Source organism: Centroberyx gerrardi, chromosome 6 (genome assembly GCF_048128805.1).
Source record: "Centroberyx gerrardi isolate f3 chromosome 6, fCenGer3.hap1.cur.20231027, whole genome shotgun sequence".
NCBI classification, from domain to species: domain Eukaryota; kingdom Metazoa; phylum Chordata; class Actinopteri; order Beryciformes; family Berycidae; genus Centroberyx; species Centroberyx gerrardi.
In genome coordinates this window covers 13,335,524-13,359,723 of record NC_136002.1, presented here as the reverse complement: position 1 = coordinate 13,359,723, position 24,200 = coordinate 13,335,524, and the positions used below count along the sequence as shown (strand labels likewise).

The following is a 24,200-nucleotide window of genomic DNA, read 5'->3' as shown; positions in this document are numbered from 1 at the left end:
GATCCACAGGATAAAATACAATCTAGTCAGACGGTCTGCATAGGTGTCAATAATCCAACAATAATTTGCTTTGCATTGGTCTTGCAAGACAGAAACGAGTTGTTGCTTGAATTTGTCAATCAGAAAGAGCTGATTTGATTGGTCAGATATGCTTCATTCTATGCAACTCAATGCAGAAGCAAAGGGGTCCTTAGTTTGGCATAAATGACAACTTCCCTCTGTTCCACAGGCATGATGGAGTTCAGTTTGTTTGGCATCCCTTACGTAAGTACATCATCTCATCTTGATTTTGACAAGACATAATCTCATTGATGTGACCTTGTCCTTTCAAAGTAGATTTACGGCGGCCTGAGCGATGTTTATTTTGTTTGCTAGATCCTTCAATCAAAGGACATCTTGAGATACAATGTGAAGCATATTTAATTACACGCCCTGCCCCATGGAGAGGCCTGGCACTAGTCTGTCATTGTAGATAGACATTTGTCTGTAGTTGAGTCGTTCTGTGAAATGAAGGTTACATTTTATCATGAATGTCCTTTTGTGCTTTCTCTATGTTTGTTTGCCCCTTTGTCTCTTTGTCTCTGTGTCTTTCTCCCCTTCACATACACTGTCTCTCCTCTCCTCTCCTCTCCTCTGTGTATCTAATAATAATAATAATCTGATACTTTATTGATCTCCGTAGGGAAATTCTTTTGCATGCCCTCCTCCACAGGCTCAGCTACAGAGCAGCACTCCTGACACTGGGAGTGATTCAATGTCTTGCTCAAGGACACTTCAGCAGGGCAGATGCCTGCAACATGGGAGCTTGACCCCGGGTCCTCCGGTTGAAGGGTGGTCTTCCTAGTCACTATGCCACCCTGCTGCCCATCTGTCTTCTCTCTGTCTGTGTCTGTCTCCCTCACACACACACACACACTAACACTTTCTCTCTCACCCTCTCTCTCTCTCTCAGACGGGGGCAGATATATGTGGCTTCTTTAGTTCAGCACAGTATGAAATGTGTCTTCGCTGGATGCAGCTGGGTGCCTTCTATCCCTACTCACGCAATCACAATGGCAAGGGAAGCCCGGTGAGTCCACTCAGAAATATGGAGGGAAAACCCACTTAAACTGGGTTGCCCACGTTATTATTTGAGAAATAGAGTTCACCCTTTTTAGGCTGAGATAAATCTTTATGAATTCATTATATAGATCAGTCCCTCCAGGAAATTGCGATTTTGCGATCGCAATAATTAACGCAAATTCAAGAAATCTCCGCAATATTTGCGAGAGCTTGCAGTTTTGCAAAATTGCCGCAACTTTTCCGCATGAAAATCAAACAGACCGCTTGTGATTTGGACCAGTTGTCGCATTTCGTGTCGTGGTAACTTACGTCATCGCAGCGCGCATTCAGGTGAAAGATGAACAAAGCTCACCTGCCAACAAATTACTGCCATAGACCGTGCAAAACAAAACAAAAGCTGCAAGAATCGAGGTGAGTGCAAAATTCAAGCTCTTGGAAGAGTTAATAGCTTAAACGGAGAGTGGGAGAGAATAAGGGGAGGCTGTGTGTGTGTGTGTGTGTGTGTGTGCGTGCGTGCGTGCGTGTGTGAGAGAGTGAAATCCTGGTGGGACTGATAGATTATAGAGAGTAGTGTCAAACTGATGTAAATCATATGAAGATGGGGTCTTAAGCAAAAAGAGCATAAACTGTGTGATTTGGTGATGACCAACTGTAGGTCATAGTTTTTTTTTTTCAAATCATAGTATACATCATAGTAGTATGAAACTGATGTAAGTTATATGAAGATAAGTGCCCTAATTTTGCACCAGCGCAGATCAAGTGCAGTGACTTGCGCTGGCAAAATGTCAATTTTGTTGGCCGCAAATGGAAATTTTCACACCTGGTGCGGAGCGCGCCGATTTGAAAGGGAATGAAAGGAGCTGATTTGATTGGCCATTATTGACGCCGGCCCGTACCACACCTACTGATCATTTATTCCTTCTAATCCAACCCCTTTTCACAACTGTACCTCTGGTCATGACATTACCAGAAATCTGTCGGTGATGCCCAAGTGAGCCAGCACTGTGAACTTCCCCCTTGATTCATGAAAATACGGCCCGCGGTCTTTGAACATAATTGTACAAACAAACACACACACATGCACCATCACTTCCTTATCTTAGCAAAAAACACAAACTAAGTTGCTTTCTCTCTCTCTTAATCTCTTTCTGACACACACACAGACATACAGACACACGCTCTCACACACACTCACACACACAGAGTGAAAGATAGACCTGTTTGGTGGTGTAGTGTCGGTGGCATTCATTCTAGCGGTGACCTTTAAGAGCGTTGGAACACATCTGAGAAATCCAATAACGCCCGTCCGGAGATCGATCCCACCGGGCAAAATTTCCCTGCACCGGAGTCTGCAATACGAGACAGGACACAGTGGTGTGTGAGTGTGTGTGTGTGTGTGTGTGCGTATATGTGTGCGTGTGAGTGCCTGTGCTTTTTAACCGCATGGAGTGGGGACATAATTGAATTCTCAAGGTGATCTGGGCACCACTGCCCACCCCCCTAACCTCCACTCTACACACACGCGCACACACACACACACACACACACACCCCGTGATTCCAATCATTTAATAATGGCTTGCAAATGAGTGTTTAAACATGGAGAAAATTGACAGGAAAAAAAAGACACACACACCACAGGAGACAGCGACACAGAATGACAGTTGGAGAGAGAGAGAGAGATAAAGGCAGGGAGCCAAAAGGAGAGACGGATAGAGAGAGGGAGCATTGACAGAGAAAAGAGGAAAAACTGATGTGCAGAGATGGGGAGAGAAAAATAAAGACAGACTTGTATAGAGAGTGGGAGAGAGAAAGACATACAGATTGCATATACAGAGAGAGGAATAGAGAGGGAATGAGAAGGTTATAGAGAGAGAGAAAGAGAAAAACATCGGTGTGGGATAAGAATGGAGGAGTAAAAGACAAGATGACAAGTTAGCGAGTCGGAGGGCGGTGACATCGGGATGCGACGAGGGTGTGAGAGCGGGGACAAGGCTGAATAAACAAGACTCACCGATTTGGAGCTTCTTGGGATCGGGTCAGCGGAGAGAGGTGTGAGAGGAGTGAAGAAAGAGAACGTAAACAAGCGAGGGGGTGAGAGAAGGCTTTTAGATGTTGAAGAGTGAAACAAGGTCAGGTGTTTGTGTAGTCTACTGTAAAAGCAGTTATTTTTTTCTATTTTTATTTTTTTTTTCACTCAGCCATATAAAATCCCCAATCATCAGACGGTTAGCGACTTTAACCTCCGGTCTGCTTAACAAGGCGTTTGACAACAAAGCATTAACACTGCAAACCAGACCGGAGGGTACGCAAGGTCAGAGACTGAGTGAGAGAGAGAGAGAGAGAGAGAGAGAGAGAGAGAGAGAGAGAGAGAGAGAGAGAGACGGAGAGAGTTTTTGCAGAGTCATTCCCAAAGCCCCGTCATGCCTAGTGTCTCTTTGCCCTCAGACAACTTCCAATGTTGACCTCCAGATAATTTCCCTGCGCTGGCAATATACTGCGCTGTCATATCTGAACACCGCAGAATTAATTAAATGAGATGTATTTTCCTGCAAGTGGCTAGTTCTCTTGCGCAGTCATATTCAAATATTTAGTATATTTAGTATATTAATATTTAGTATATTGCTATTCACCCAAAGGCACACGTCATTGTTCGCCTGAATACATTTGTGTGTGTGTGTGTGTGTGTGGGTGTGTGGAAAGGGGGAAGTGGGGGAGGAGTGTGTGTAGATGGTAGATTCCAGACAGATAAATGGAGAGAAAGACCCAAGTGGAGGAAGGAAAAGATGAGAAGGGTGACATAGCCAGATAACCTTATTTTTCTTGAAACGTCGTATGTGTGTGTGTGTATGTGTGTGTGTGTGCATTCATGCGTGTCTGTGTACAGCCGGTGTGTGTCGCAAGGCCCTTCGCCACAGTAAATGTGACCATAAATTAGACGAGTCCATGAGATGGATTCTCTGCCCACTTCTCACACTTCATCACTCCTCTCCTCTCGTCTCTCCGTCGCTCCTCACCCCTCGTTTTCCTTTCCACAAATGAAAAGTCTTGCTTGGGGGTGGAGGGGGGGGGGGGGGGGTGGGGGGGGTGGACGGGCGACTTACAGACTTACTCAACAGTATAACTGTTGAGTCATGCAAGATGTGTAGAAGTGCATAGTTAAAGGAACACACCAGGTTTCTAGGCCAACTTACCCGTTAATTGATGAGAACATAGACACCAAAATCATCTGTGTGTGATCGTTCACTCCAGTGCTCCATGCTAACACTTTAGCACACACTATGCTGAGTGATCGCAGGCGACTAACATTATCTCAAAGTAAGAAGACTCATTAGTACTAAAAAGTTGTGGTTTTTACTATATGGCCTGTAGATTCATAAATTTTATATTTTACAAATGAAATATTAACTGTGTTTGATGACTGTGGACCCTGCAGGCATGTGATTTTTTTCTGGTTCCCACCACCTATTAGTCGCCCTCACATACTGTACACACACACACACACACAACTTAGCATTGTAATTACCTTCCTGACCAGCATGTCTGATTGTAGGCAGTGCGGTGCAGGAGGGCTGCTGACACAGGAGGCAGGTAGAAGAACTCCTGGGTTTCCAGATAATTACAATCTTTTAAATTTCCCTAGAAAATGAAATGATAATCTGGTAAACTCCTTGGGTCATAAGATAATGGAAATGCTCTGTATTCAATCAACCACGATGCGCTGTTAGGCCTACTAAGTAACCACTGGGCTATAGTTAGTAATTATTATCAAACCTGACCCGGCTAAATTGCAGCTGGGAGAAATTGTCATTTTATTACCTTCTTTTATGATTTTTTTTTTCTCAAATAGAAAGACAGGGGAGACACACAATCACACTCTGACGAACATAAAACTGCATAGACAAGCAGATACACAGGCAGAGAGAACCCCCCCCACACACACACACACACACACAGCACCATAGGGAGGACCATGCTGTGAAAACATGCTCTTGCTGAGGATCATGGGTAAGACCAGATGAGACAGAAGTGGCCTATAGGACACACTTAGACTGGAGCTGTGAGTCTTTCTGTGTGTGTGTGTGTGTGTGTGTGTGTGTGTGTGTGTGTGTATGTGTGTGTGTGCACTGGCAGACTGATTATTGTCCTCATTACAGTTTGCTCTAGAAAATGACTTAATACATTTAGCTTGGCCCATATCTAGAAAATAACAGTACACTCTGTCCTCTTTCTCTTCCTTAGGGGGGCATTACAGTCGTCGGCAGTTAACATTAGTGTGTGGTAGATGGTCAGTGCAGTATGTGGCAGAACTGGTTGGACAGGTTTCATCATCCGGCATCATTTATTAGTACAGATACATACAGGCCATCTGGATATCTCCGGCGGATCGCTAACTAGCTCGTGTTGCTGTCTCTTTACGCCTGGTAACATTCTAAAGTTATTCATTTTTACTTAACATTACAGTTTTTTGACAGTAGAGACAGCCAAATAGGTAAGAGTCAATACTGCTAACATCATGACAGGTTAACAAAACTGCAACAATGTGTAGGTTTTTTCACCAGTGATGTAAAAACAAGGTGGTTTGGATGCCAATCTCCAAGCAGGTGACAGGTTTATACTCTGCTGGCTTGTTTTTCCTGCATCGCCCTGCCTGTCTGTGTGGGTCTGTACTCCTGACTGATGCACAGGGAAATGCACCATAGGCAGAGCTTTTGAAATGTATTTATTGAAACTGCAAATCTAATCACTCAAGTACTGAACACTTGTCTCTAGTTATATGAAAACAAACCTAGTCAGTTGAAGCTGAACTTCCATATATTTGTTTTCCTTATGACAGATTACGCCAAAGTTCTCCAGCTGGGGGGCACTAGATAATTTTGGGAGGATGATTCAGGGTATATTGATAAAATAATTAATGGATACAAAATAGAGATGTACCCACTATTGTCTTTTGTTTTTTTTGCCACTGGAATTATATTTTAAGGCTGAGGACATAGCTTGAATGAAATACAATTTCAAATTTCACCATTATGTGTGCCGCCCATTGTCAGGGCCCTGTGAGAGGGAATCTTCTTTATGCTTTTAGAGGTCACAAGCCTGGAACGCTGAGAACCACTTCATCATTTTGTCGACTGTTAAATCATTCATTCGCACTTTTCACACATTTTGTGGTTATTCTGTGGCACAACATTTGATATGGATAAATGATTTACCTGAATGTGTTTTTTTTTGGTAGCTGTTTTTTGTTGTTAGTTAATAATTAATATTTCTTTCACTGTTGCTCTTTGTTTGGTAAGCCTGAATGTAATTACTATATTTTGTAATCTTATCAGAGGCAAGATCCTGTTGCATGGAATTCCACCTTCTCTGAGGCGTCACGCGATGTTCTGAACATCCGTTACACCCTGCTGCCCTACCTCTACACCCTGATGTTTGAGGCTCATTCCAAAGGAAGCACTGTAGTCAGACCACTGCTGCATGAGTAAGCACACACACACACACACACACACACGCACACACACACACACATTATCTTCTCTGCTAACTTCATGGCTGAAGCATTACATGTAATCACTTAATCAAATCATTTGTTATCAGGGTGGATCTTTCATCCTGATTTGCTGGCAAGATAACATCATTTTACACTACACGGCTCCTCATTAGTATGCTGAATATCACATATGGTGGTTGCCGGACTAAAATCTAATTTAGGTAGAGCTTTTATTTAACTGCTCCAACACGTTTTCAGCACCACTCTGTTTTAATGCCCAGCTAATTTCCAACTAGTTAGAATACGTTACCACCAAAGCCTTAAATCCACCTGCCTTATTAGCTACAGATGTAGGGAAAAAGAGAAGAAAATCCACCCTTTACTTACTTATCTTAGTTTGCTGGATCGAGACAGGCTGGGAAAAACTGTGTGGATAAAGTGAATGAGAAAGGTTGTCCCCTCCCCTAGCAACTTCCATTAAGGAGCCCTTGCGCAAGGCACTTGAGCCCCAGTTGCTCCAGTGGGGCTGCTCAATGCCCCACAGCAGAAGACTGTGGCTATACTGGGAGGCTCCCAGGTGTGACTGTGTAGCAGAGAAGCACATGCATGCCCAGGGAACTTTCCCCGGATGAAAAAAACGACTAATTTTTAGTGAGTCTTATAAAGTCACAGATGGAATTTAAGGAGCTGGCAGGGTTAGCTCGGCAGGGTTATTTGGCTGGCATCTCCGAACCACTGAATCGTGAATGAGCACTTGAATAGTAGACTGGGCTAAAAAGCACAGTTGAGAGGGTTAGTAACATTTTCATAACTGGATTGAATGATGTGTGTGCTGGTGTGTCACAGGTTTGTGAATGAGAAAGCTACATGGGACATCCACAAACAGTTCCTCTGGGGACCTGCGCTACTTATCACCCCTGCCCTGGACCAGGTACACACACACACACACACACACACACCTACACACACACACAAATACAGTTTTGTATCTACAGTATGAATTGAAACAGATATCACAGAGGCAAACCTTTCCATTTCAGGAATGGTTGTCAGTCCATTCCCCTCTCCCTGTATTTCTCTGTTTTGGTTTGACTCTGACCACTCTGTTGGTTAACTGGTTTTGTGATTGGCAGGGAGCCATGTATGTGGATGGCTATGTTCCTGATGCACGTTGGTATGACTACCACACGGTGAGTCAACGTCAGTAACAATAACAATAACAACAACAGCAACAGTAGCAATGGCAACAACAACAATAGTTACAACACAAACGACAACAAACTGAATAGGAAAATCCAAGGCATTCTTTTCTTAGCTAATGCATTGCAAAAACAGTTTACAAATGCACCTACATATTTCAGCACACTGACTTTCCTAAGGTGCAACAATGGATAGCAGAAGCACAGGCATCTATGATTGAAAGATTAGTATTATGCATATTGTGGTTATCCCTCATGATAATATGCTCAACACATAATACAATAAAGTAAATGTAAAAGAAACCATACAAAGAATCACATAAACAATGCAATACTAGCATTGCCAATACTAACAATAAAAACAATAACAAGAACAGTTACATAAGCGAAAAAATAAATAAAAATACAAAACAGCCAGACTATCAAGATCTAAAAGTACAAATACAACAACCACAGAAACCAACTGACAACACTAACAAACGACATCTTTGACAACAACGCAGGTTGCAATGCAACAACTGCAGCAGAAGCATCGATGACAGAAACAAACATCCAATCCCTCTGTCTCTTTCTAGCTAGGGGACTCCCCATCTGTTAGCCAGCATCTTAAAGCCAAACAAAACACAACAAACAGCAGCTTAAAGGGGGTGTGGGGTGGTGGAGAGGAGTGGTTAACTCCATTAAACTTCTCCCCTCGGCATACAGAGAGGTGCAAGCTGTTAGAGAAAAGACTAAGAAAGTAAGTGGGAAATACTGGCAACGAGAAGGTACGCAAATAATTCCTTCTTTGATAGAGGGAGCCAATGCAATAAATTACTGAAATATTTACAGATGTAGCCATTGCAGATGTCCCACTTTTTACTGCATGCTTGACGATTTACTGCTGTACTTATGTTGCTTTCCCAGAGAGGAATTGTTGGAATAATCAGGTTTCATTACCGTTAGTGCTATTAATTTCCATCACCACTTATACTTTAATAGTATATAATTGTGTTTTCCTCAGGCCGAAGATGTTGGCGTGCGTGGCCATGTAGTTACCATGGCAACGCCTCTGGACCACATCAACCTTCATATCAGAGGAGGACATATCCTACCCTGGCAGAAACCAGAGAACAACACACACTACAGGTAAGCTCACACACACACATATTATGCAGATTCTGCAGTCATGGCTGAAAACTCTATTAATCTTTATTAATCTCTAACTTTAATTAATCTTTAACTTTATTAATCTCCAGTGGGGAAACTCATTTGCCACCAAATAAACTCATACAGACAACAAACAATATAGACATTGCATTCACAGTACACAACAAATAAATAACACCATAAAAAAACATTTGAGACATGATTAACAGCTGAAAGGTGCTATGGATCTAGACCACATCTAAAAGTGTTCATTAAAAAATCTGACCGCTGCTGGAACAAAAGACCTTCTGAGGCATCACTAGTTGCTCACTGAAAGAGCTTCTGAGTCCGTTAAAAACACTGTGTAATGGATGGCCTTCAAAATACAGAACCGTTTTTAGTTTGGCCCTTGTTCTCTTTTCTACAGTGACCTCAAGTGAGTCTGGGGTAAGGCCAATCACTGAGCCAGCCTTTCTGATCATCTTATTGATCCTGTTTTTATCATCCGCAGTGATGCTGCCCCCCCAGCAGAACACAGCATAAAAGAGGACGCTAGCTAAGATTCCCTGATAAAAAACATGAAGAAACTTCTTCTCAAAGGATCTAAGCTTCCTCAAGAAGAATAGTCTTGACTGAGCATGAGCATGTTTGTATGTGTTAGGCAGAGAGAGAGAATGAGAGCGAGAGAGTTGTGATGAGTGTTTGGCGCCGTGTTCCTAGGTGACAGCAGACGGTGAGATCAGGTGAATCTCCCCAGCAGGAATGTTTATGTTTGTTCTCACAACCAGGTATAAATAGACATTGTCCTTTAGCAATCTGCTATCACCTGTCCTTCCTCTCTGTTTCTCTTTCTCTCTTTCTCTCTCTCTCTCTCTCTCTCTTTCTCTCTCTCTCTCTCTCTCTCTCTCTCTCAGTCGGCGGAATCCTTTAGGATTGATCGTAGCCCTGAGCGATAGTGGAACTGCCCAAGGTTCTCTCTTCTGGGACGATGGAGAGGGAATTGGTAAGTGGGGAGCACACATAAACACACTCACACACTCACACACACACACACACACATACACACACACACACACACACACACACACACACACACACACCACATTGTTTCAGGTGAATACGTAAAATACTATTGCAGCAAGCAGAAAATATTCAGGATAATCAGGTATTCCTTTCAAGAGTTAGTGCAGGTAAACAATATTTCCTATTAATAGCAGCTGGGATAAGCTCATATCCTGATAAGAAATCCAAATGTTAGCCTGGGTACATGGGTATTAGCCAGGATAATGGGGCTTGTAAACACCTTACCACATCTATTGTTGATTTTTGCTGTCTGTGTAAGTTCTGTTGCCATGGTAATAGTCAGAACTTTCTGTTTATTCATTTATTGAGGTATTTTTGTAAATCAGGATATGAAGATCCACATGAATGTCGTATCCCCAATATGACCTTAACCGAGATATGAGCTAGCATCTGGAGTTATTTATACTGCATATAAATTCACTCATTGATTTTATCAGACAGACACATTCAACTACAATGCAGTCTCTCTCTCGCTCTCTCTCTCTTTCTTGGTCTTTCTCAGATACACACACACACACACACACACACACAAACACCAGTCAGTCTCTGAAGTGCTTCTGTGAGAAGATGCACTCCTCTGTGAAAGGAGTGTTTGTGTTGGGACAAAGAAGAGAGGGAGAGATAGAGAGAGAACGAGGGATGACAGAGGAGGGGAGTGACAGAAACTATTACAGTAATTCCCCGTGTCGCTGCCTGGAGATATGCTCTCCATCACTCCTCTTTTATCTGTTCCCTCGCTCCTCTCTTTTGCGTCTCCCTGTCTGTCTCCAGCATAGCCGCCCAATGTCTTTCTTGTTTGCCTTGCCTCTCGCTGTAGTGCTTTCCTTACCTGCATGATCTGGTTTTCTGTTCTGTTTTCTGCCCTGTTTCTGTTCTGCATGTCTGAGTTTCAATTCAGTGTGTTAGTTGTTCACTCTGCTGTCAGTTACTGACTGACTCACTCACCCATCCCTCTGTCAGTCAGTCAGCTATTCACTCATTCATGCAGTCAGTCATTCAGTTGTTCACTCATTCATGCAACCAGTAAATTATTCACTTATTCATTCAATTAGCCAGCTTAGCTAGACAATTATGAATTCATTTATGCAACTAGTCAGTCCGTCATTCACTCATTTATGAAACCAGTAAATGATTTACTCATTCATGTAGTCAGTCAGTCATTCACTCCTTCATGTTGTTGGTCAGCCAGTCAGTTATTCACTCATCCGTGTAACCGGTTAGTCCATCGTTCACTCATTCATGTAAACAGTTAGTCATTCACTCGTTCATGCAACCCGTCAGTCAGTCATTCATTCATCCATGCAGTTAGTTAATTGGTCATTCTCTAATTTGTGCTGCCGGCCAGTCCATCATTCACACATTCATGCAGTCATCCAGTCAGTCTGTCATTCATTCATTCCTGTAATCAGTCAGATATTCACTCATTCATGCAGTGAGTCCATCATTCACTCATTCATGCAGTCATTCAGTCAGTCTGTCATTCATTAATTCATTCCTGCAATCAGATATTCACTCATTCATGCAGCTATTCAGTCAGTCAATCAATCAACTCAGTCGTGCAGTTGGTCAGATGAATATTAACTCATTCATGCAGTCACTCTTTTATTCACTCACTCATTATCTCCTACACCCTGTGTCATTCACTCAGTTATACTGTCAGTTATGCACTTATTTACTCACTGATCTCATTCGTCTCTCCCCTCTTTTCCCTCTCCCTACATCCTCTCAATTTCTCCCCTCTGTATATCCAACTCACTGTTATCTTCTCTCCTCAGACACGTATGAGAAGGGAGAACATCTCCTGACCTCCTTCACAGCAGCATCGGTGAGTTCAAGGGCCAACTGCATGTCAGGTCTCTGTTTGTATCATCATTATTGTTATTAATGCGGCGAGATTGCAGAATAATGCCGTGCTTCTCCATGCTAGGCAGATGTCAAAGGCTAACTGTTGGAAAGCATTAGCACAGAATTTATGTTTAACTCTGAGGTCGTGGTTTGAATTTACCTTTTATCACTTTTGGCTGAGACAAACTTCTCACTTTAGAAGCACTTTTTTGACACCAATATCAAGGTAATGACATACATATGGGGAAACTGTTGAATCACGTAATGATACTGCCATTATATTTCATCTAAGAGTGGATGGATTTTCATTAAACTATAACCATAATCTCCAAAGACTTTAACAAAGAGAATTTTATAGATTTTAACACTGAGTATTAGACTGTCCAATACACATTAACCTAGCTACTGCATGTAACTAAAATATGATTTTCCATAAACCACAATGTTGTTAGCTGTTTTCTACGGGCATACAATCTTCTCTTCACTGCTTTTGATGCATAATTTAGCAGTCTACTAGAGGAGATTTTAGAACATCAGAGTTGTTTCACGCTGGCATACAAAATTGTACACATGGAAAGCAGAGGAAGTAGAATAATCATTGACTGGACGGATATTGGCCAGTAGATTCACAGGGTTTTGTACTGACAGCCCAGTGCAGCTATAAACTGTTTGTGTTTGTTTGTGTCATAGCTGCATGAGTCTTACAGTTAGGTTGTGTCCAGCGAGAAGCCAGCGTTTACCAGGCCACAGTTTGATCACACTTTGGGCCAGACAGAACAAAAACTCTCTAATCACTGCTACTAATGGGACTAACCCAGCCCCACTTGCTTCCTAGCCAGACACACACACACACACACACACACACACACACACACACACACGCAAACACACACAGTCTTACATATATGCCCACACGCACACACATACATAGACATACACACATACAGCAACCATAGCCAAACATCTGCGGCTGTCCTCTGCCTACCATCAGGCTCATTCCAAAGCAATTTCACACAGCGATAAAGCAGACACACCGTCTGACAGCCAAGAGGAGAGAGAGCGAGTGAGAGAGTGTGAGTGTGTGTTTGGGTGATTGAATGTGTTTTTGAGTGTGTGTGTATATGTGTGTGTGCGTGTGTGTGTCTGGAATAGGCAGATGTGAGAAGATGAGGATAAGTTGGGCAATGAGGCCAGTGCTGCCTGGCAGATTAGCGGATCGTATGCCATTTTGGATGGCTATGTGCATGTAGATGTGTGTGTGTGTGTGTGTGTGTGTGTGTGTGTCTGTGTGAGTGTATTTCTCTGTGCCTGTGCATGTGTGTTGAAAAAAGAAGTGCAGTATGATAAAAACACAGACTTAAGACTATCCAGACAATTGAAATCTTCCTACAGAAGATTATCTACTAAAAGCGAGTTATAAAGAAAAAAATTAAGCTGGGTATAAAACTAATGATATGGAGAAAGATACTCAAACGTTAAATCTCACTCAGCGAAGAGATGAAGCACAGAATTAAAGCAAATGTAATGGGGGACGGCACTCCATGGCTCGGGTTACTAAAGCACATTTTCAGCAAAATGTACAGACACCATAATAAGTTGAAATGTGATGACCGATGCTGCCTATCAGATAAATCAGAACTGCCCAGAACCAATGTAAAAACATAAAATTAATGCATGATATGGGATACATCATATTTTTAGTAGAAACCGCTTGATATGCAGCAAGTAAATTGATATTGCTTTTTCATAGTTTTCATCCTCTTTCTAACTACCCTCTCTCCCTCCTCTACCCCCACACCTTCTCCCTCACTCTGTCTCTTTCTCCCATTGCTTCGCTTCATCCTCCTCTCCCTCCATCCTCGCACCTTCCTCTCTCCTACGCTTTCTCCTCCAGAACCAGCTGTCCAGTCATGTCCTCCACAACGGCCTGGCTCCTGCTGACCGGCTCACGCTGGGTGTGGTGAAGGTGTGGGGGGCGGGCAGTGTCCAGATCCAAGAGGTGATCCTGAGGGACGCGGCTGGGACGTCCCACCCACTGACCCCGCAGCACAACATCACCACTCAGGTCAGAATAGTGTTGGGATGCTCACCATTTATTTTTTCCTGAATTTAATCCAAATGTCCTGTCACATATAGCCTATACCATATACTTATATAATTTTGTTTCCCTTAATAGTAAATTTAAATAATTTAAAGCTAAAATCTGCGACTTTTTTGCCCTGAGGCTGCAAGTCCTGCCCTCCTCCACCCTCAGTTGGGCAAGTTCACGCTCCGACACTTGTCACTCATCATGATGAGCTGTCTGACAAACTCGGTCGGATGATCTAGCACCGCTAGCTTGCTACATAGACAAAAATAGCATCCCACCTGTCTGGCAGGATACAAGCCGGCGCTGCCACTTCTCAGCCCCTTTGTCTCCCTCAGACGGCAGCAGTGTGGAAAGCAAAGCCGATGTTTACCTGTGTTTTTACAACAGGCCTTGTCTGGCACACACTTAGCTCTGCTCTACTTTCTCTTCTTACTGCTTTCATTGTTGTTGTTGCTATGACTTCAGTGCACTGTGGCCGCTAGCCTCAACAACCCAGCTCTCAGACAGAGGCAGACACAGACTGATAATAATGCATCCTATTTATGTATTTATTTATTTATTTTTATTTTTGTGAAAACAACTTGCATACTGCAGCTTTGAAGCCATAGATTAACAGTTTGACAAAATCAACAAAAAAAAAAAATAAAATAATTTCCAATGTATAACTCCGGGGGCCAAACAGCAATTGTTAAAAACAAATTATTGTCATTGTTATTCATTAAATCTTTATTTTACCAATGTGCATTCCCTGCACTGATAAGTCTGTATACAAATGCTTGAGGCTCTGTGTGCAAAATGTGTGCATGGACACACATGGGCAAGCCAATAATTCATACATACCGTTGAGCCTCCTTAGGTTTCTGCTATCCGGGATGGGTAACTTTGATGTTGATGGGTCCAAGTCACTTTAGTCACTTTGACAAGGTCAAAACTTGTGTATCTATGCAAGTGATCATATTTCTCTGCAACCCACATATGAAGTCAACTCCTATTGTGCTATGATAACCTTGAAATAAATATAATAATCACTACATGCATATATTTGGGGTCATCACATTTGCATGGTTCACTCTGTACATGATATATACATAGCTCCATACACCTCCTCTTTTGTCATATTATCATTATACACACACACTGTACAAACACACCCCAGTTTTCCAGTTGATTGAGTATTTACCTGTCAGTCACACTGTCTGTCACTACATCAAAACACAACCCAAACCCTGCTGTGGCCTGCTTTGTTATCTAATAGCTACAATCACGTTGCACTCAGCCTGACACTGTTGTTCTGTAATGAGTAAAAGTCACGGTGGAGGACTCAGGACAGAGACTGAAAAGGTGCTTATCTAAAGTGATTGTCATTTCCTCATCCTCTCTCTATCACCTGCTCCAGTGTTGAAGTGAAAAACAATGTGATGGGAAAATCATGAGGATCCGATTTCACCGACCCAAGCTCTTTGAAACCTATGAAGCCATATGTCATGTTACAGCTTTTTCTATTCGGTGGACGCATTTATCCGGAGCGTCTTGCAATACCAGAAGTCCATCCATTTTCAGTGTCAGTGTGATGCTCTCCACAACAAAGGAAAGAAACAACTTTTTTTTCAAATTTTCCACAGTGTCCGTGTGTGATACTTTATAGACTTTATTGGAAATGCTCTCTTCACTCGTCCCACTCGAGAGAGGTCAGGGTGAAGGGTCAGCTACAGCTTCAAGGGTCAGCTGGAGCTGGTAGGGATTCAATTGTCTTGCTCAAGGACACTTCAGTAGGGCGGATGCTTGCCAACACAGGGCTTTGAAATAGGTCATACGGCTGAAGGACAGTCTCTCTCATCGCTAGGTCACTTTGCGTAGACAGTAGTAATCAACAGTACAAAGAAGGATCTCAGGAGGGTAAAAATTAATGGAAACAAGGAGGGGTGGAAGAGGAGAGCAGGACATATGCAGAAAAACTGGAAAGGAGAAGGATGTAGATAATGTGCAAGAGGAAGATGGGGTTTAAAGAGGGGGGGTGGAGGTGAATATAGAATATAAGCAGACAATAGGCATAAGAGGATAAAAGGAGCACAGACGAGGAGGAGGAGGACAGATTTGGAAGGAGAAGGATATGATTTAGGAGGGGCAAAAGGAAAAAGAGGATTTAATACTACTACTACTACTACTACTAATAATAATAATAATAGTAATAATAATATATTCTATTTGTATACACTACCAGTCAAAAGTTTGGACACACCTGATTGAATGTACTGTTTTCATTAGCTTAAAGCCATTTTGATCTAAAGGTTTATGCTTAAATGCTTGAAATTTGTTTCTTAGACAAATATAAATAGTGAAGTTGATGCCTATGTATGAATTTCTTTCCAAGCCATTGCCTTTCCATCAAGGCAGAGGGCGGCTACTTTAAAGAATCTAAAATATAAGATAGTTTTGATTTTTTTTGATAACTGCATAATTCCGTTTGTGGTATTTCATAGTTTTCTAAAATGTGAATAATAGTAAAAAGAAAAAATGCGTGTGTCGAAACACTGACTGGCAGTGTATGTTTATAGCCATTTTCGGGGTACTCAAATATATCTTTGAGGAGGAGAAGGGAGGATGAGATGGAGGAGGGAGTACCACAAGTGTGGGGAGAGGGCGAGATAGAGGAGAAAGGAAGAGGAGAGGAAAGAGGAGGGCAAGTTTGAGAGGATGGCATTCGTTCCCTCTCCTCATTTGGCCTGTGATGAAATATTCCTGTCTGGGTTGTGTACTGTACTCACTGCACTTATCAGGAGCATGAAACTGATAGCTACAGCGGCTCCATAAATAATCATGGGAGAGAAAGCCCGGAAGCCTTAGATTTATACTGTTGTGGGAGAAGACAGACAGAGAGATGCAAGAGGAGAGGGAGAGAGAACAGGGCTGGAAGAAAGTCAGAAAGACAGAGGGATTGTGTGTGTGTGTGTGTGTGTGTGTGTGTGTGCGAGAGAGAGAGAGAGAGAGAGAGAGAGAGAGAGAGAGAGAGAGAGAGAGAGAGAGAGAGAGGCAGGGTAGACAATAATGAAAAGACAGAGAGAGAGTCCATCTTTGGGAAGGAGGGAAGGGAGAAGGGAGAGAGGTAGAGAATAGATTACAGAAAACGGAGAGAGAGGAAGAGAGAGGTGAAAGAGAGGAACATGAAGAATGGACGGGCAGAGGGAGCGAGGAAGGGCAGGAGGGAGGGAGAGAGAGGGGAGGAGGAAGACAGTGTGCGGATGGTAATAAGTGGTGTTTCAGCGCTAGACGATCCATTCATCTCCTTAAGTATTCTCTGAGAGGGTAACAACTTGAAATAAGCAGTAAGCAGCTGGCACCGTGTCATTTAGATACAGTGAAGTGTGAGAGCTGCTTTTGTCCTGAGCAAGGCGAGACGTTACAGATATTATGACACTATTTAGGTCTATAGATACTGTAGTTTACAGCGTTTGATCACATACATGAACCCAGGCTCATTTAACTTTACAGGAAAATCATATTGTATATATTACATACATTAAATAGGACTCATATACATCAAATAGGGTTCATGATATGATATAATCACAATATGAAGTCAATAATCAATTTAACTGACAAAATATGCTATTAGTTGCCAAATATGAGCATCATTATTTGTTTATTCCTGGGAAATACAACATCAAATTGTCTTTTTTTTAACTTTTTTTTTGACAGTAAAACGATGCATGTTGTCAAAATAAATAGACGGCAATAATGACACAAAAAATAATCAAACTCAGCTGTCCGATGAATGCCCAAATTTAGACAGTGGTCGATTTCCAGTATATTGAACAAGAATGTACATTTCCATACATTAGGCCCAGTTGGCTGAGAACCAACAAGTTATCTTGTACAGTCTTGGCAACAAACAGTTTTAAGAAGTAGACAGAACTGCTGAAATAAATTACTTTAACAAAACAATGAGGCAGGCTCAAATCTGCCATTAAATTCGAACATGTCCACAGAGCTGTTTCTGTTTCTATCCCTATCATAACCTAGGAGATTTTTTTTTTTCTTCAGAATTATCAAAATGTCTACATTGTCAGGGTTTAGCGAAGATCTCTTAACATTAACAGTGTCTGTAGCTGTCGAAAAGACTTGGACTGGGACCAGCATACCGGGGATAAGAATGTACATTAACTTTCAACCACTTGAGTGGATTACTGTCAGGTGGAATGGCTACCCCATTCCCACAGGAGTCTATCAATCTTTCATTAGATTTGCTGGAGCCCACTGGCTCATTTACAGCATGTACCAGATTTCAAGCAGATCTTCAGGCATTGTCTTTGGTTCTCTCTCCCTTTGTCTCGTTGGAGGATCTTTTGGTTCTCCTGCCTGAACTCTGTTATTCAATTACTATTCTGCTGCTCCATGTGACGAGGCACCTGCCTCTCCCACTTCTCTCTAATCCTAAATGGCAGGTGTCTTAAAAAACAGAATAACCCTTGAGCTTGGAACAAATACGACTATTTTAGTCCAAATGCAATGAGAAGACAGACTCTCTCTCTTGTCCACACGCACAATTTGCACTTTGCAGCTATAGCTTTTACACAGCAATATTTGCCTACTATGTTTTATTCAATCATCCATTGTTCATACATGTGTCATAAACCAAATAAATATATACATTCTAGTGGTAAATACATTATAAAAGGCTCATTACCTGGTCACACTGAATTCATAATGCATTATAGTGTATTATGACATTATCTGATTCCACTTTGATGGAATTTGAATGTGCTTATAGGGTGTTATTAGCAAATAATCAAATTGGTACCAGTGGTAAATATCCTCATAACCTGCTCGTGCTGGTTTCATGATGCACTGTGGTGTATTATGACATCTTCTAATGCAGTTATGATGTAATTATAATGTGCTTATGATGCACGTATGATTACTTAGAATGTGTAAGTGAAACCCTCTTCTCAGGTAGAGGATGTCAGGTTCACAAAGGATCATCAGCTCTGATTCTCTCTCTCTCTCTCTCTCTCTCTCTCTCTCTCTCTCTCTCTAGGAGCTGATTGTAGATGCTACTCCAGCGTCGGTTCACCTGGATCAGCCCTTTACCATGACATGGAACACTACCATGTAATTAGTACAGAACAGAGCACAGTGTTTTTAATTATCTGCTCTACTGGTAAACAATTGATGACCCCACTGTTGTAAATGATCATGTAAAGAAACTGATATGTTTTTTTAAGATTAACTGTATGTATACAGTTTTATGTATGAAAAAGTATGTATATTGAAAACATATTTTCATTGTTAGCAAATTATATTAACCGTAATATGAAGAATTACATAAAGATCTAATCATTTACAGTTTCAAATAAACCATAACTTACTAGTGACAGCCTTATGAGCCTAACTATAAATGTTGAATTCTGCTTGCATGACACAACCTGCTTAAGAGGAACTAGTTTACTGCACACTTAAAACACCAAGAACATGACATCATCTTGTGTACAGACAGAGAAAACGCACAAGCACAAGATGTTCCAAGAATTACAATAAATAGCGCTGGACTGGAAATGTTTTGTGTCTAAGTACCCCGGAGTAAAGAACTCCTAATTCTCAGAAAGCTGGATAAAACCCGGTGAAATGCACCCTATCTTGACTTGTACAAATTAAATTGTGTCTGCTATCAAGTGGTGAGAGTGAATAATTGAGAAAACTGTACCGGATGGCTTTTGTGGATCTGTTATAATTTAGTAATGCACGTTTGGCTCCTAGCTGGTTGGAAACACACTTTTACTATTGACTGGTTACATCATACTGTATTCAATTAATACGTTATACCCTATTGCTCAGCCTATAGCCTAATACTGACTGTTGAGTTGTACTCTAACTGGTCATTTGATCCCTATGCTGCTTGTAAACTTCACCCTAAAAGCCTAAATTAACCCTAAAATGGGGATCATGGGGTTAGAAACGTATGCTTGAGAAAGTTGTTGGTTCAAATCCCAGACCAGCTGGAGAAATCTGAATAAGTGAATAAGAAATGCTTCCTCCTCCCTGAACAATGACTGTCTGGATAGGCACTCGCTGCAGTGGAGCTGCTCAGTGGCCAACAATAGAAGTATATGGTTGTACTGGGCAGCACCTGGCTGTGAATGTGTTTAACAGAAGTGGAGTGCAGCAGTGGGGCACTGTTGAAAAGAGCAAGCTTGCTCAGTCAACCTTCCCCGGATATATAGTGAAGAATATTATATTATAGAATATTATATATCCTCTACATAATATTCTATCAGCGCCTGGTCTCCCGAAATTTGGCGAAATGAGCACGATGTCTTAAATTAAAATATGAGCTCTGTACACAAAAAAGTGAGAGAATTGTGTTTTCCCACCATGAAGGGATTACTTGAAGGAGATACAACTAGACATAGGAAGCAGTCTGAAACAGCATAGTGGAAATTAACTCTTTTTTCGTTTACTCGCCTAAACGTAACCGTTAGCTAACGTTTTCATGTGACAAACAGGTGAAAATGTTGTATCCAATTTGTGCTCTTGTCACATAATCCAATTTGTGGTGGAGGAACGTAATGTTCATCGAATTCGTGCCCACAACAGGTAATCTGCGTTTCATAGTGCTCATGTCACAAAATTGTATGAAACTGTTCTGTCTATTATTCCACCACATAGACGCATCGGTAGGCAAACAACAGCTGCTCATAATCAGTCAACAGGTGTTTATAATAAAAATGACAGCCACAGCTAATGACCAGCGTTTATGGCAACAAGGCGGTTTGGTAGGGGACGCACGCAACATCTCAAGAAGTCTGCTTTTTATAATTGATTTGAGAGATGCATGTTGCTGTGATTAATGCCCTGAAGCACATCAGTCACCAACAGAGTTGTGATTAATAAAGTGGAATTATTAAGTGCAGCCCAAGTTTTTAGGCGTGGCATGCACAGTATCAGTATGTGTGTGCATGTGTGTGGGTTTATCTGTGTCAGCCCACAGTTGTATGTATGCATGCATCTGTCTGTACAAGTGTGTGTGTGTTTTATGTGTATCTGTGTGTGTGTGTGTTTGTTGTGTGAATTCAAGTGTATGTGTGTGTATGTGTGGGTGTGCCAGGAACTAGGCGCTAATTATTGCTCTCACCTGCGGCGAGCCGTCTACCTGTGCTTTGTTTCGTCTCATTACCCTCCCATATAATGATACAGTCATCCATTATTCAGCCTGCAGTAAACATAATGATATCAATTTAGCCATGGGGACCTCAAATTGATTTCCACTGTAATCGCCAGTCTGTAGGGAAGAACGTACAGGGAGGCTACTGCTGAATGGTGTGTGTGTGTGTGTGTCCCTGTGTGCTTCTCTGTGTGTGTGTGTGTGTGTCCAAAAAGTTTAGGTTTTGTGATGATTCATCCCAGTCCCTGTCTTCAGGTAATATGTGGTTCTGAAGAGAAAAGTACTCTGTATTGACTTTGAAAACAAAGCCAGCCATCCGCAGGAGTGCCAGTGGGACTAATTGAATTGGTGATCTGACTGGGCATTCTTCCTGGATTCATACTAAAGTCATCGGAGAAGAGAAGAGAAGAGAAGAGAAGAGAAGAGAAGAGAAGAGAAGAGAAGAGAAGAGAAGAGAAGAGAAGAGAAGAGAAGAGAAGAGAAGAGAAGAGAAGAGAAGAGAGAATTGACAGCTTTGCCTCCATGAAACAATAATTTCCTTCCCACATCAATACATTTACCGGCTTTAATTCACCTTCTCTACCACATTCCCATAGTCTCCTTCATTTCCAGTAATGTCTTTCATGTGATATTCAAAAAATAAATAATTAAATAAATAAAACTTAGATCTCCCATCTTGCCGGAGAATGCAACAGGATAATTAACGTCCCCTGACACTATCATAATCAGAATTTCTTGTGATATGTTTTTGTGAATCAGTGTGTTTACATGTTTTTTGGTTTAACTCAAATATCAGTGGAAGCTAAGTTGACAGACAGTGAAACAGAGCAATCTAATCAAGCTTGTTTCCAGGACATCAAGAGGATCTCACTTGTATCTATTCATGCTTGAATGAGTTTCCCCTCAAGAATTAAATCTTTTATTTTCCATGATATAGAAGCATTTCTGTATTCGTACATTAATTAGAATGTTTTTATTTTCAGTCTCTTGTGTAGTTGTGTACATTAATATGCATTTGTTCAAACTCATATACAGAGATACAGTATATATACAGCACACTAAGATATAGGTACACTCCATTAGTTTTCTTACAAGCATGATTGTTCTTCTTCCTTCTTCTTCTTCTTCTGTGTGATATAAGAAAGAAACTATCCATCAAAGGTTCAATTCTTTCCGCACAATGAAACGTTTCACAGAATATCTTACTCATATCTTACCGTCCATAGATCAATGTGTTTTTCTCTAACTTTCTGAAAGAGGACCCATCTTGCCAGACATTGAGTCGCAATGACAATGTGTCTTTGTTACTGGGCTGACTGACAGATACAAGTGTGTCACAGATGAAGGGAGGAAAACAAAGAGATAAAACAACATGAGAGAGACGGAAAACACTTTGACGACATCAAAGACTGTCAGACGTGATGGTGTGTGTCTGTGTATGTGTGTGTGTGTATATGCACACGCATATGTGTGTGCTTATATGTGTTATTGACTACAGTTCATTATATTATCTCCCATTCAAAGAGGGAGAACACAATGCTCCATGAAGTTTTGTTGGCATGCTGTGTGTATGCCTGTGCGTGTGTGTGTGTGTGTGTGTGTGTGTGTGTGTGTGTGTGTGTGTGTCGGATGTGTATACTATGAGCTTTAGTGTGTATACATACGTACATCCAGTTCATGTGCCATAAATTACATTATTGAGGAGCCTGGCCAAAGTAGTGTCACTGCCTTTATTAAGTGGTTACAAGTCTTTAACTCAAAGCATGTTGTTAGAGACAGTACAAAAACACTTGTGACCATTTGTGTGCAAGCATACGTAACACACATACAATCATGTGCTTTTAACCCCAATTGCATAAGTTCTTCAATCCAATATTCCTATTTTGGAAAACAAAATACAAAAAACAAAACATAAAAAAACAGGTTGCATTTGCAGAGAGAGACTGAATTCTCCCTTCTCTCATAAATTCTTAACCTGACTTCCCTCTCACTCTCATATATACATCTCATATACAGGTAAGAGGTCGATCTCAAAGAAAACAAATCTAGAAGATAATACAAGTACCCTTGTCTCTCTTTCTCTTTCTCCTTCCTGTTCCCTCTCACTCCTCTCTCTCTCTCTCTCTCTCTCTCTCTCTCTCTCTCTCTCTCTCTCTCTCTCTCTCTCTCTCTCTCTCTCACACACACACACACACACGCACATACTTTTCCTGTCATCCTGTCATCTGGTGAGCACAGCTACTGTGTCGACAGCCCAATAGCACCCTACCTGACCAGATCCTCACAGCCAATTTCACCATTTGACACACACCCACACACACACTCACTCACACATGCACACACACGCACAGTGTAAATATCTCACCTGATTGTCATAAGCCATTTCATGTTTTTGACACCGAGCTGCAACTATGCAATCTTCCCCTCACCTTCGCCAATCTACCGTTCACTTCAGGCAGACATGCACTCTGACAAAAGTCATACATGTCTGCAGGTTGGTGGATTTTTACTGAGGATCTAATGTGTTTCTGCAATGCATTACATTTCCAATACAACCACATTGACTGGATATTACAAGAACCTTCTCTATTCGTATACAGCTATTACACAGATGCAGCATATAGAAGATTTGGCTTTATGGCTCACCTATTGAATACCGAGAATAAAATGACTGACTGAATAGGGCCCTAGCATATTGAACAAATTGAATTTTCACACATTCCCTTGATAGTAAGCATAAGGATTATAGCTTTCATCTGAGCTCCACTATATTGTCCTAGCCTTAAAATTGAGCATTACAAGTTTAAATCATTGTATTGAGTGACTTGTTGGAGGATTATGGCAGATGCAAGCAAAATTACGGTATCTACACATGGCATGCATGTATCTTTGAGAGTGTGTGTGTGTGTGTGTGTGTGTGTGTGTGTGTGTGTGTGTGTGTGTGTGTGTGTGTGTGTGTGTGTGTGTGGCATACTGTGTAATGACAGTATTTTTTTTCTATTCCTCCACTGCCAACTCAACATTTTATTCTTTTAGCAGTTATAAAAATAATACCCGAGAGGATGATACTCCTACATACTGTATCATACCCACTATCATAGTAAAGAACACACTCTGGTGTATTATTGCTTTTATACAGCAATTA

General features: G+C 41.5%; 1 protein-coding gene across 1 annotated transcript in view; it reads left to right on the top strand.

Moving 5' to 3' along the window:
* Positions 1-19,009, top strand: part of si (sucrase-isomaltase) — a 71,399-nt gene extending 52,390 nt beyond the window's left edge. Inside the window, exons 38-47 of the mRNA XM_071895848.2 lie at positions 230-264; positions 953-1,069; positions 6,395-6,543; positions 7,399-7,483; positions 7,686-7,742; positions 8,755-8,879; positions 9,794-9,882; positions 11,738-11,787; positions 13,702-13,872; positions 18,932-19,009. Of these exons, the coding sequence (XP_071751949.2) occupies positions 230-264; positions 953-1,069; positions 6,395-6,543; positions 7,399-7,483; positions 7,686-7,742; positions 8,755-8,879; positions 9,794-9,882; positions 11,738-11,787; positions 13,702-13,872; positions 18,932-19,009 (956 nt within the window). The remainder of the gene's footprint in view (positions 1-229; positions 265-952; positions 1,070-6,394; positions 6,544-7,398; positions 7,484-7,685; positions 7,743-8,754; positions 8,880-9,793; positions 9,883-11,737; positions 11,788-13,701; positions 13,873-18,931) is intronic.
* The last annotated feature ends 5,191 nt before the right edge of the window (positions 19,010-24,200 follow it).